This window comes from Pseudonaja textilis, chromosome 1, assembly GCF_049901715.1.
Source record: "Pseudonaja textilis isolate UNSWEBS1 chromosome 1, rPseTex1.2, whole genome shotgun sequence".
Lineage (NCBI taxonomy): Eukaryota > Metazoa > Chordata > Lepidosauria > Squamata > Elapidae > Pseudonaja > Pseudonaja textilis.
Window position 1 is genome coordinate 120,264,774 of NC_141990.1, and position 15,281 is coordinate 120,280,054.

Sequence of the window (15,281 nt, forward strand, 5' to 3'; positions counted from 1 at the left end):
GGTAATCATTCAGAAAAAGGGTGCCTAAGATGAGATGGATCTTTGATAATGTTTTGAACTTTCTTATGGCAGTGGGAGCTATAAAACTCTCCCAAAGAGGGGAGAGGGCAACCAATGATCTTCTGGGCAATGACATTAACCCTCTGGAGTGCTTTCCTATCTGCCACTGTGCAATTGGCAAACCATACAGAGATGCAGTAAGTTAAGATACTCTCTATGGTGCAGCGGTAGAAAGTCACCAGCAGTTTTTCATTCAGTTGTTGTTTTCTGAGAAGTCTCAGGTAGAATAATCTCTGCTGGGTCCTTTTGACCAGTACTGCAATGTGAACACCCCAGGTCAGGTCCTATTTTATGGTAACACCCAGAAACTTAAAACTAGTGTCCTGCTCCACTCGGTCTCCATTGATAAGCAAGGGCTGGATGTCAGATCTGTTCCTTCTATAGTCCACTATAAGCTCCTTGATGGGGTGGGATTCAGTTTTTTTAACAACTGGTTCTGTGGGCATAGCTTAGTTGGGGTGTGTGGCTTGGTGGTCATGTAACTGGGTGAGCATGGCCAACTCGACATCACTCATGTCAAGGGGCGCTTCTCCTCGCCTGGCCTCTCATGACAGTGGGGATGCTGCAATGGTCATAAGTGTGAAAAATGGTCATAAGTCACTTTTTCCAGTGCCATTGTAACTTTGAATGGTCACTAAATGAACTTTTGTAAATCAAGGATTACCTGTACAGTCAAGGATTACCTGTACAGCTGGTCTCATTCACCTCACAAGACATTCTGAGGAAATCATCCAGATTTAAGGAAAGGTCACATGTTTCCCAGAAAGGCAGTAAAAAAATCAGTGCCAAGCTTGCATCCTGCCTCTTGGAAGTATACCCGAAAAGGACAGTGACAGATAGTATTAAAGCAGTGAAGGAACACCCCCTCCCCAGATAGAAAAAGAAACCATGAGGCAAGAAAAAATTCAAACACAATACAAATAATTAAATCACAAGAGTTGCTGTTGCTTGTTGAAGCTGAATAGGGAAAATTATCCCATCAATAAACACAGGAATAAACTTCACCAAGCACAGAATTAACCTTCACCAAAAACCAGTTTTAGACCAAAACTCAGAAAGAGTATGTAAACTCACGTTTGAATGTCAATCTTTCTAGCTAGCCAAGAAGTCTTGCTGAATGTCACTCATCTTGGTTCCCTGTCACTAAAAACTTTGCTTCATTATTCAATTATTTCTTCAAAGTGCTGATTGTCCAGGGAAGTATTTCCTCCCAACAGCAGTGTAAATATCTTAAAACAACGCTTCCCCTTTAAGAAAGCCTCAGAAGCTCCAGAGACAGGAAGTCTAGGCTGTTTGCCATGAATGTAATAAGGGTGATAAAAAAAAACAAAAGGAGATTGCTTCTAACTACTGGTTCTCTGAACTGCTTAGAAAGTTAACAAGGAGTTCTATAGAACCGGATAGAACCGGTAGAATCTCACCCCTGCTCCTTGATCTTATTGGTGTTGAGGACCAAGTTATTGTCTCCACACCATAAAAGCAACCAGTCCACCTCATCTTGGTAGGCAAACTCAGAGTTAATTTCCATCCCACCACTTAAGCTTGTAAGATTCAGTTATTCTATCTTTTGGGGGAAGGAAGGAAAATCAATTAGGTGCCATCAAGTCATTGTCAATTCATAATGACCTCATAATAGACACGGCATTCCTGCAATTTCTGCTGTGCATGTTTCTTGACCTAGCCTGAAGGGCTTACAAGATAGATGTTGTAGATAAAGCATCTGATACCAATGGATCCTTGCCTGGTTTCAAAACAGTCATATCATTAAATACCAGCAATAGGAATTGTACCCCAGGTTGAGTGTTTAATAATAATAATAATAATAATAATAATAATAATAATAATAATTATTATTATTATTATTATTATTATTATTATTATTTATTCAATAAATAATTGAAGCTGTTTGGTAAAAAAAAAAGTGAACTGAATTCACTAATTGAAAGCACAAAAGAATTTAGCCAGGACATTGGCATGCACTTTGGAATTGGCAAATGTTCAACAATGGCAATCAAAGCAGGCAAGGTCATGGAAGATGATGGAATAAAACTTGAAAATGAAGAAATGATAAAGGCAATGAAACCAAAAGCAGGCTGCAAGTACTTAGGGATCTTAGAAACCTCTGATGCAATGCATAATAAAGTGAAGGAATCAACTTCAGCCAAGTACATTCAAAGAATTCGCAAGATTTTAAAGTCCAAATTGAGTGGTGGAAACATCAAAAAAGCAATAAATACCTGAGTTATACCTGTGATTCAATACTCTGCAGGAAAAATTTATTGGACCCAGATGGAGCTGGACAATTTGGACAGAAAAACAAGGAAGCTTATGACTATGAATCATGCCTTGCATCCTAAAAGTGATGTTGATCGATTATATTTGCCAAGAGCAGAGGGTGGTCGAGGTCTCTTACAAGTAAAGCAGACTGTAGAAGAAGAAAGACACAGCTTGAATGACTATATCCAGAAAAGTGAAGAGCCAATAATCAAGGAAGTACATAAAGGAGGCCTTTTGAAGACAACTAAGTCAAAAGCTGAATACAAAAAAGAAGTAATTGAGAAGTGAATTGAAATTTGGAAAAGTAAAACTATGCATGGCCAATACCTGAAAAGTATTGAAGGCAAAGCTGACCAAAAGCTTACTTCGAATTGGCTAAAATCAGGACTACTGAAAAAAGAAAGTGAAGGCTTTATTTTGGCTGCTCAACAACAAGCCTTAGCCAGAAATTGCATGAAGGCAAAGATTCAGCATGTCACCACTAACAATGAGAAGGATGAAACAGTTGACCATTTAATCAATGGGTTCAGCAAAATTTCACAAACTGACTACCTAGAATGCCATAACTGAGTTGCTAAAATCATTCACTGGAAACTGTGTCAAAAGTTTGGATCTGAGTATAGTAACAACTACTGGGATCATCAGGTTGAGAATGAAAAAGTCAAGATCTTGTGGGACTTCAGAATTCAGACTGACAGGCACTTGGCCCACAACACACCTGACACAACAATAGTTGAAAAGAAAAAGGATTGGTTCATTGACATTACAATACCTGGTGATGCACAAATTGAAGACATGCAGCAAGAAAAAATAACAAAATATCGGGACTTACAAATTGAAGTTGAGCAGCTTTAGAAAAAGAAATCGTGTGTTAGCCCAATTGTAATTGAGCCCTTGGAGCAATACCTAAAGGGCTATCTCGCTATTTGGAAATTCTGAATTTATCAGACTTGAATACCCTGATTCTACAAAAAACTACCCTACTTGGAACAGCTTATATCCTCTGATGCTACCTTAACCGTTTCTAGGTCCTTGATTAGGACTTGAGCTGTTGAGCTACCAAGCAGCCACAAAGGCTGTGGATTTCACTAAAGATTAAATAACAATAACAATAACAATAATGTGGATCATCAACATTGCCATACCTGGTGACAGCAGAATCGACAAGAAACAACTTGAAAAAATCACCATATATCAGGTCTTGTAAATCGAATGGCAGAGACTCTGGCATAAACCAGTGCAGGTGGTTCCAGTGGTACTTGGCACATGGGGTGCAGTACCTAAAGACCTAGGCAAGCACTTAAAAACAATTGGCACTGACAAGATCACCATTGGTCAGCTGCAGAAGGCCATCTTACTGGGATCTGCTTGCATAATCCACTGATACATCACACCGTATTAAATGCTTGGGAAGTGTTTGACTAGTGATTTGTGATACAAAACCCAGCATAGTTATCTTGTTTGCTGTGTACAGTGTCATTTTTTGTGAATAATAATAATAATAATAACAACAACAATAATAATAACAACCTTTAATGTCATTGTACATATATACAATGAAATAGATCCTCCCTTAAGTATGGTAATCCAAAGACCTGTGATTGGTTTCCTGAATAAACTTTATTTCATGTAGAAAAATATGAAATTGTTTGTATCCAAATGAGTTTTTTTTTATCAGAGCAGTCATTTGTTCAGGAATTGCTAATGCACCAGGCAGATAGGACTATCGTGTTCCTGGACTAAAACAGCACCCAGGTCATCCTTGGAAGCATATGTAGGCACTTGGCTTCTTTTACAAAGATCACATAATTGCAAAAGGTAAAGTATAGCCTTATCTAATGCTTACTTACTTAGCCATTTAAAATTGTGTTTATACTATTCAATTTTATATTCTATTCTGTTTTCACTACATTATAGTCCCTTAATATTAAGAACCTCTATATAATGATCTTAGAGTTTTGATATAACGTTCTGTTGATGGTAAAGTTTAGGTATTTTTTATATCTCACAGATTTTCATATTTCACATACTTATAATGGGTATGATTGTATTACAAATATTTTTATCATATTGGTGCTTTCCCATTTTAAAATCAACCAGCCACCTACAGTAGGGTTTGTGCCTATGATTTTACATGCCTATTTATTAAGTACAGGTTTGGGTTTAGGTTTTATTTTGTTGTAATTATTTCTAAATGATGGATTTCATTTATCTTATATTTCATCATTCATTTTATTTATAGCTATGATCTGAAGACAAATACTTCATGTTTTATTTTTTGTAGGGGTGGGGTAGAATTGCACATAGTAGCCTCAAATTTCTACAGTAGATATTTCCTTTCTCAAGCAATTGTCCTATAAATACAATATCTGAGATAATGGCAAGCATGCAGCAAATACCACTGTTACTATCAGAGGTGGTATTCAGCAGGTTCTGACCAGTTCTGGAGAACTGGTAGAGGAAATTTTGAGTAGTTTAGAGAACCAGCAAATACCACTTCTGACTGGCCCCGCCCCCCATCTATTCTCTGCCTCCTGAGTTCCAGCTGATCGACTGGGTCTTCTTTTGTTGCCCTGCACAGGAGAATGGAGCTGGAAAGCAGGTTAGTGGGCTGGGGAGGGAATGGGAATTTTACAGTATCCTTCCCCTGCCATGCCCACCAAGCCATGCCCACAGAACCAGTAGTAAAAAAATTTGAATCCCACCACTGGTTACTATCAGATTTCTTTGTTGTTATGGTCAAGAGACACTATGAATAACTCTATTTCCCATATATTCAAGATCAATTTGTGGCACATTGATCAACTACTGATACTTGTACCCAAAATTGATCATGCCACCCTGACAATAGAGGGTGGTATATATGTGAGTGAAAAAAAAAATCCAGTTGAAAACATAATTAAACTAGTTCACTTTAAAATTTATAAATATCATACTAGTCCCTTTTTTTTTTTTTTCTTTAGCTTGCTGAATAGTATCCTTTTTCTCACAGTTTTTTAATACACATGTATATTTACTTTTACTGTAAATAGGTTTTTTGGGTGAACTCTGTGAATCAAAGATGGATAGTTGTCTCTCACAACCCTGTGGAACTACCAGCATCTGCGAGGAAGGTTTGGATGGCTATAGCTGTTTCTGTGCGCCTGGTTTTATAGGTATGCTTGAATTTAAATATAATCAAACCCATTGATACAACTTATTTTTTTAATGTCCTCTTCACAGCTTTTAATTCTAAATCAGTTGGATAGAGGAGAACAGGTTTCAGTTCAACCATGGCAAGACTGACTGGGCATGCATTTTCAACATCCCCAGTTCTCTTACTTTTCCACTCATGAGTGGAACTGGCACATATTTTGGTGATCCTCTTGCTCAAATCATCCTGCACTTGGCAGATGTAGTTAGGGCAACTTTGCACTGGTTTGTCTTGCTGAGACTATGGGGACTGCATATATGTCCAAATTTGTGGGTGGGTGGAGAAGCAGGCCACTCTGACTGAACTCATATTGTGGTCAGTGCTTCCAGGTTGACTGGTGTTACTTGAATCTTGCAATCAGAGAAATCATGACTCTTATAGGAAAGTATCTCCTGAGGCTTAAACTCCTAATGTTACAATACCTTCTTTTCCCTGCCCCTCCCAAGTTCAGTTGTTGTTCTTAACTGCTCTGCCCAGTTATGTTTCAATGAACAAAATCTTTCACTTTCTGTCAGGTGTGAACTGTGACATAGAAGTGAATGAGTGCCTAAGTGATCCATGTCGCAATGGTGCTACGTGCATCAATCAGCTTAATGCTTTCAACTGCCTGTGTTCTAGTGGATTTGAAGGTAACAAAAAAATACAGGTACAGATTTTAAGAGATCAACCTATAATTACCAATCTTTAAAATGCAATATTGTCCAGTAATTGTATCTTATACTTGTTTATGAACCATAATAATTACTGGATTCAAGTCCTTGTCTCATGTCAAATTTGCTCTAAGCTACAATTGTGATCTATTTTATTCCTTTATATCTTAAAATTGACAATATTTTGCTGGGTACTACTTGTTAAATAAATCATTTCAATTTTTATCCTGAATAAAGTGTCAATCATCTTTAAATTAGGAGATATGTTTATTTAACTTATCTTGAAATAAATAATATTGGTTTTTATTCATTGGATTGGATCCAATACAAGTCTTCTTTGGCTAGAAGGTTTTCTGTTAAATCTACTGTGGGGAGGGGGAAGGGTTTTGGTGAGGGAATGGAAGAGGAGTCTAGAAAGAAAACAGAAAGCTGAAAATCAACTTCCCTTTTTTTCAGTGAGTGTCTTCTCCACTCAGATACATGCAAGGGACATATTCCTCATAATGATTGTGCATTCAATACCACCCAAGTACTTGCAAATAGAATTACTCCACGTGAGACACAGTTTTGAATTAATCTAGCTTTTCTTTCCCATAGAAAAATCCAACATACATCTTTACATACTCACCTTCATACTAACTGCAGACACTTCTGCTGGGTCTATTATATGGGTTGAATTGAAGGAATGTGGCTAATGAACATGATACCATCTCCTTACATCATGAGAAATATTTTGTTTTTATATTTCTTTGAACACAAACTTTAAGCAGCCATGAGCTTAAAGGACAAAAAGTTAATGGGGCTAAAGTGATAGTAATTGAAGCAAGAAAAGCTGGGGATCTTTTCAATCAAATTCCTTGTGTGTCTAATCACACGTGGCCAATAAAGTATTCTATTCTAAAAAAATTCTGTCCAAAAAGCATTCCTTAAGGTATATTAGGCAGGAAATTTCTGTAAATAAGGTAATGTATTTTCACATCTGAAATTTTGTTTTCCCCTCCTTTGGTGAGAACTCATTTGCTGCCTTAACAAAACCAGAAGGAAGGTTTTCCTTGATGTCAGTGAAAATGCATTCTATTCTATTTCAATGTCAATTCTTTTTTTATTCTTTATTGATGCAAATTGATAAAGAAATTGGCTGCTGTAAATCTTGAGAATCAGTTCAGTGACTTTGAAGACTGCTTCTCTTTTTGTACCCTCTTAGCACATCAGTGTAACAGCTCAAATAATAAAGTATCTCCAGAATGCTTTAGTGAGACAAGTTGAACTTATAATCAAACTACTGACAGAATGTTCTCAACAGTGAGTTACTTTACGCAAGCATGCCAAATAAAACTATACTCTTAATCAAATGTTTGGCTTCTGTAAGGTATTGCCTTTTTCTCCCTCTACTATCACTATATAGGTACACTTTGTGAAATCAATACAAATGAATGTCACTCCAACCCTTGTATCCATAATGGAACCTGTACAGATCTTATCAATGGATATAGCTGTGTCTGCTTATCTGGCTTTACTGGTAAGTGGCATATATCCTTGCCTACGAAATACCAATCCTTGATTATCACGCAGTTATTAATTTTGGGCATGCTTGTGTTACATTTTATATACTATAATTTGATGTTTATTTGTATCCTCAGCAAACTGGTTTATTGTAAACTTTATGTAAATTATACATGGAAAAGATTTTAAAAGATTTTGCCTGTAATCATAACACATTCTTTCACTTCGTTTTTGTGTATCTCTCTTAATAAAATAATGTCATTGTTATTTTATAATGAGTGACCAGCTTGGTCATACAAATATAGCAGTAAGGAATCAAAGGATCTTGACATTTCCCACATAAACTGCCTGTGGACAAAGGAAGAAACTCCATCTTATTTTGCATAGCACTGAGTGTTATATAAAGATATCATGTAATGTTCCTCCAATGGAGAAAATAATAAAAGCAATACCTCAAAACCTACTCACTAGGTGTGATGAGGTTTAACATTTAGAATGTATTTAAAAATAATTATTTAAATGAAGCCTATGTCTTACTTATATGCCATCTCTTTTACCACTCAGAAAAGAATATTTTTAATGCATCTGGCTTGTGCTATTCCAAAACAACTTTCATTATGGTTAAACTTTATAAGTCAAGTATTTAAATTTCTAGAGTCACAGTATCTTCTACCCTGATTCTTCAGGTTCTGAACTACCTGTACATCCAAATTTCCTTAACATTTAACCTGCTTAAGTAATTTGTGCTTACTTGTGCTTGTTCTTGACCTTTGATATTTGAACCTTCAAATAATTCCATACTATGTATCTTGTGATTGCTGTAGCCAGAATTAGGGTGTAAGAGACAAAATTCATGAGAACATTTGCACTGTGTAGCATATAGTTACATGATTGTAATGTTTGTGTATTTATTCAGTGAATGTCTGAATCTTTTCTGGATCTTTTCTGATTGTTTGAGTTCTAGCCAAAGATCTAAGTATCATGGAGTTATCATTGTAGTATGTAGCAAGTTATATACAAAAGTTTCTTCTAAACTTCCAAAGGATTTCAGTACAAAGTTCCAAATATTTGATAAATCCCTTTAATATTATCATAAATTAATGATTAAACTTAAATTAAATACAGGCGTGATAGGGAAGCAATTTTGAAGTTCAACTACAATTTAGGGCCAGTTTATTTGAAATAAACTGGGAATAATATTATAGCAACACTTTTATTATTACTATTTAAACTCTGTAGTATCATGCCCTGGGCACTTGTAGGTTTGAGATATATAGTGGATGAAAATACTTCCTTTTTTGAAGAATTGATACAAAACTACCTAGTCATTAAAAATAAATTTTATGAACAATAAGGGGGGTAAAACTTCCTTTAAATTTTAGACCAATGCCCCAGTGAATTACAAGTAAGGCATTTAAGTGTTCATTAAATCACAGGATATTTAAACATCAGATTCCCTTGAAAACCTATCAAGGCATAAATCTATGATACAGAAAGTCTAAGACAGGACAACATTTTAAGTGTTAAGTTTGCTTTGCACAAATACAATTAACTTCAGACGCAGAAGGTCCTAGAAACATTCTGCACAATTCATAATGAATTGTTAGATACTTCATCTGATAGGCGTACTGTGATCTTCCCTTTTCTGCATCTTTGCCAGTAGAATATGCAAGAAAACAGAGAAAGGAAACTGGAGATTTGATTTCCAACCTTTGTTGTCGCATCTGTTGCCAACATTGTCTGCCTTCAAGAAAAAGCTCAAAGCTGAGCTTTTCCAGAGGGTTTTAGAGGCCTAATGCCATATGTTGCATTAGAACTTTACTTGTCTTATATTTATACTGTTTTATTTTACCATATTTCTTTCTCTTTGGAGTTGCTGAGATTGCTGTGATTGCATTAGTGTACAAATAATAAACAAATCTTTCATTTTTGTCTTGTTAATGAGTTTAACATGAAAGTTTTAAAAAATCACTACATTCCATAGAGAAGATGAGAAATTAAAATAATTCTTCAACTTCTCCCATAATGGCCAACTGCAATATTCTCTTCCTGAAAGGGTGGAAGAGCTACAGTAGCTATTGTTTTGACTTTCTTTTCACCTCTAGGACAATCTTCATAGTTTACTATTAAAAATTAGCTTGGTATATATTCTCAGCAACTTTGATCATGCTTCTTTTGCCTCCCAAACAGCTTATTGAAGTACTCTGAACTGCTCATTAGAGAAACCCAAATTACACAAGTTGTAATCCTATATATTCAAAAGAGAAATTCATTTCTGGCCCACTTGATTATTAAAATGTTCTGTCTTTTAGTTGGGAGTACTGGGAAGTTGTTCCCTTGCTCACCACAGCTAAAATTTCTCTTGCCATATTCTTGAACATGGAAAATTATGTTCAGGTAAATGTAGTTAGGGATGGATGAGTTTTTCACTCAATTTGCATGCTGTATAAATGAACTTTCATTTATGGAGCTCATATACCAACTGAAAACACTTATATTAATATTTATACTTTTCTAGTTTTGCAATGCAGATTTCCAGTTAAATCTGTACAATAGGAAAATGGATATGAAAAATGCACCTACTTGTGAACATACTGGGAAAATAAAAACTACATAATGGAAAACAGTTTGGATAGGCAATATATTGATGAAACTATGACAATGCATATAAAAATGCATAGATATTTTTGTGCTGCATATTAGAAAGAAAAATGCTGAAACATAACAAAACAAATTTAAGGCTATGTCAACAAGTAATGAAACTGACCTATCTGGTTTAGATGCATGCTTCTTATAAAAATTAGGAATGTAATTCAGAGGCAGGAAAGCTTAGTGGTGATGAAAGGAAATAAAGACTCTGATTATAATGTATGTAAGGGTCTTATTTCTGTGATTTAGATTGATTTTCCAAACAAGATGGACTTGAATCTCAAGGTACAAATGGAACAATTATAAATTGGCACCTGCTTGACTTATTAAATTGCTGGCTCTTCAATTATCTTTTCAAAGGTATGCACTGTGAAAGTGATCTCGATGAGTGTGCTTCTTTCCCTTGCAAGAATGGAGGCACCTGCATTGACCAGCCCGGTAATTACTCCTGCCAGTGTGTGGCTCCATTTAAAGGTAATGAACACCAAGGGAGAAGGGAAGGTAAACAAAATTAACTTTAGAAAGCATTTCTGGCACTTGTCTGAACTGATTTCACTCTCCCAAGGAGAATTATTAGGCTGTGATTTTCTCAATGCAAGCTTCAAAAGTGACTAGCTAATTATCATTTAGGTTGCAACTAATGTGAACTAAACTTTATTCATCTAACGAAAGACTTTGCTTCCAATATTAGAAGAGTAACTAACAAATATAGCAAACACAATATAGGAGTTGAATGCCATGTGTGGATTCACAGGGGAAAATCATAATTATTTTATTCTGAACCAAGAAGGAGTGAAATTTAGACTCAGCTATCTCAAGATTATGTTTTGTTAGCATGTTTCAATGCATTTTGTTTACTAATTCTTAAAATTAGTAATCCCTGCCAAATGTCAAGTTTATACTACATATGGTACAGAAAAATTGGAAAAAAAAAACTTGAAGAAGGGAATGATCTGGGTCTTTTCTTCTGCTACCTCCAAAATCATACTAGGAGTTTAGGAGAATTTTTTTCCTCTGTAAATATTTTTGTACTATTTCAGTTCTACTGAAATAATATTTTACAGACTTTAGAACGCATACAGAATCTTTCTAAAAAACCAGAAATCCCTATGACTTACTGTTCTAAAGTGCCTTATTACTATAGTTTGTCTTTTTTGTGTGTGTGTGAGGGGGGAAATTATCTTTAAAATGATGGGTTGATAAAGTACTTTTTTATAATTTTGTGAACAAAATAGAAAAACGTGATTACCACATTTTTCCTTTCCAATGATTACCTAATTGAGCTATGCAGTTTTTTTCAGGTATTTCCTTTGTGGTTAATTAGCTTTCCTCACACTTGAAGTAAGCCATTCACCTTGGATTCTTTTCTCTTTTCTCTTCCCACTTCCTCCTTCAAATCATTTTCTTCTGACTTCAAGAATATCTTTAGTGCTGCTCACATAAGTATATTTTGTAAACTTTTGTCCATATCGTTTTCATTCCCAGAATTATTGATACCTTCTGCTTTATGATACCATAAATTGTTTAGCTTTGCCCGTTTTACTTTTCTCCAAATTCAAAACTGATTAAGATTTTCCTCCAGGATGGGATTACTTATTATTTGTTTATTTTATTCTATTATTTTGCTTCTGTTTTGTTTACATTCTTTTCATTTCTTCCTTGTTACTGTTGTAAGCCACCTAGAGTAACCCAGAGTGAGATAAGTGGCAAATAAATTTAAAAAATATAACAAAAATATGCTGCTAGAATCCCAGAAATGCAGGTCCTCAAATATACAGCAATAAAGATTAAAACAACAATGATCAAACATTAAAAATTATTTTTGTTGGCTGCAGTTTTTCTTAACTTATACATAGTATTTAGACAAATTATATGGCTGCCCATCTCATTAATGTGACTGCAGGAGCACTCCTATTTTCAAAGTGTTTCTTACCAATTTTTCACAGTTAGCTATCTGAATGAGATGGTTAGATATCTATGCAGTGGGCATGAATTTGGTCCAACTCCAGGAAACAGTGGAGAATAGGTGGCTTGGCATGCTATGATCCATGGGATCGAGAAGAGTTTGACACCACTTAGCGCCTGAAACAACCAGGACTGTAATTAAAAGAAAAAGTAAATAAATAACTAAAAAGCAAGGCATATTCCTTAACCTCTCAGAAAAGTGGCAAGAAGGCATACAGGTAATTGAATAAATTCTGAATTAGTTGTCAGAGGGTCTGAGAAAAGTTTTTGGAGAGCCATTTTGGAACGCGCCTGTGATTGAAGTATGGAAGAAGCTGTGTTCCCTTGACGGCTCTGTGTAGATACTTCAGAGGCTTTCCCAGCTGGTTTGCACATGCATGAACACATACAGGCAGCACTTGCACTTGGCCTGGACTCCTGGCAAAGCGAAGTAACTGGGGAAGCCCGTGAAGAGGTTTTGCCAAACATTCTGGGAGATACCTCTGCCTTAGTAGTTCCTGGACAGGCCTTTTACTTATGCCCTCACCTTTTCCAACATGCTCTTTGAATGCTTTCCACAGTCACGATTCTCAGGCTATGTATTTTCTAATGTGTGTCATTGGAGGGTGGCATCTAATATTTCTGAAATATGGGATTCTGCTGAAATATAAAAGCTGTGATTTCCAGTTGAGCTGTACAATTTACATAAAATCTCCTTCATATATTGCATAAAATACTTAATGCTTGCTGAAATTTGCTGAAATGTGGCTTGATTAAACATAGATGCCAACATCTGCTGATAAGCACTTGGATTTGTTTTCTCCATGATCATTATCTGGGTTATTACAAACTGCACAGAGCAAGGTGGAGTGGAAAAATACAAAGAAAGGGAATGAAATATGCGTGGGAACTACTATGGATTCCAAGCACCATGAGAAGAATCTAAAATTTATGAAGTTCTTCTGTATTTGGTTCTTAAATTTTCTTGGATTTTGTTCATACAAGTAATATGTAAATCATCTTTTCAAAAATTAATATTTCTAGATGGTTGTATTCTGTTTGGCCTTTATTGACTGTGAGTTTGGCCTCAATTATGACTTAAATACACCCTGATGTACTTTTAGCCAAAGAAAACAATTTTGCTAGAACCATTTGGCATTTCCCAGCCAAAGAATAGTAGAATCACATCCAAAATCACAAGTGGCGAGCCATATAAATTTAACTAATTAAATTTAATTAATTATAAACCTGACTGTGTCAAGAGACTTGGGGGTGTCAGGGAAATAGTGAGTTAATGAGGTGGCTACATTAACATCTAATATTCTCTCCTAGTCTTTTAATAATATTAATAATTTTAAATTGTGTGATTTTTTTGTAATACAATGGCTTTATGGGTTTTTGTAACTGTACGCCACCCAGAATCAGGTCTTGTAAGATGGGCAACCATATCACTACAAGAAAGAAAGAAAGGAAGGAAGGAAGGAAGGAAGGAAGGAAGGAAGGAAGGAAGGAAGGAAGGAAGGAAGGAAGGAAGGAAGGAGAAAAGAAAGAGAGAGGGAAAGAAAGAGAGAGAAAGAAAGAAAGAATTCAAGGATCACTGGGAACATAACAGTTCTAGATTAATTATCATATTTTTTGCATGGACAAAGATGCAGATATATGGTGAGCTTATATCTTCAATGCACTCCTGTTATACATGTCTGAAAAGTAAGTCTGAGTTTTGCTGTGATTGTTGCACACTGTGTGAGTGAAGTTCTAAATCTTCCTTATTCCCATATTGTAAGCCATCTTTCAAAATCAACAGTACTTTCCAGATACATAAACAGAAATTTACGTAACTGTAGACTTAATTACCTTTAGAAAAACAGTACAATGTACTACCTACGTAGTACTCTTTTTAGATCATTATTTGATCATGCAGACATGATTCTTTATAAAGAAATAAGGTTTAGATTTGTTTTTTTCTGGGAAATAAACAAATCCTTTTCTGTTTATTTCAGAACTTTATACAGGTATGGCATACATTTTTTATTTCTTCTGCATGCTGTCAGAGTGTGTTTCTTAATTGCATTAAGCATGATTGCATGGCTTGCCTGAGGTTCTTTACTTGTGATTCTGTGCGGTGTGTTTTGAAGTTGCTAACTGCTGTTTTTCCTGCCACTATTACTTGGGGGGATGGAGGTGGGTGGAAGGGAAGACTGGGATATTTGATAATTCTGTGGAAACCAACAAACAGAATGTTTAATGAAAGTTCCAAAGCATCTTATAATGACTAGATAAACTGTTGAAACTTACAGTAAGTCATGAAAAGCAAGGTATAGTCCAGACTTTCTTCTCTTTTCACAGAATTAAGTATTTTGTTAAGGTAATTCTATTGTGAGCTTCTGCTGCAGATGAGCAATCAGTCCATTTCTTTAATGAGCCAAAAATATATGTTGTAGTCATTCTCCCAAAAGGAAGTGTTCCAAAATACTTTTTCTTAATTAAGTTGGAAATGCCATGCAGCCACATTAAATACACTTATTTCAGGGGCAAGGCCAAGGCTTGTGTGTGGTGTGTGTGTGTGTGTGATATTTATCAATCCCTTGATAATATTGTTCAATTCAAAACAGTTCAAGTTATTTAGAGCTTAAAGCTTAATCAGTCTTATTGTAAACTATTTTACTTCATGGACAAAGCAATCCTTAGGATTAAGGGAATAATTTATGGAAAAAGCACTAGCACTGTGCCAGTGTGAATGGAAAAAAGCAAAGGGGGATTGCTCTGCCAACTCTAATATTTGCATAATTTCATTTCAGGGAACTTTATATCCTGGTGGGACAGATACTTGAACAGAACATTGAAATTGCTGAAAACTAGCACTTTTTCCCTATCATTGGGGGTTCCTCTTATGTGCCATCATTGCTATCACTTAGAATCTAGCTAATGTACAGTATAACAGATGTCAACCTTAACCAATATAATGAAAGAAAATTACCAAGATACTTAATTTGATAGAGAAAAAT

The 15,281-nt window shown here is 35.4% G+C and overlaps 1 protein-coding gene across 1 annotated transcript in view; it reads left to right on the plus strand.

Moving 5' to 3' along the window:
• The window catches only part of LOC148127788 (protein eyes shut homolog), an 89,893-nt gene that overhangs the window by 11,579 nt on the left and 63,033 nt on the right, over window positions 1–15,281 (plus strand). Inside the window, exons 2-5 of the mRNA XM_087920868.1 lie at window positions 5,370–5,492; window positions 6,046–6,159; window positions 7,586–7,699; window positions 10,693–10,806. Of these exons, the coding sequence (XP_087776994.1) occupies window positions 5,370–5,492; window positions 6,046–6,159; window positions 7,586–7,699; window positions 10,693–10,806 (465 nt within the window). The remainder of the gene's footprint in view (window positions 1–5,369; window positions 5,493–6,045; window positions 6,160–7,585; window positions 7,700–10,692; window positions 10,807–15,281) is intronic.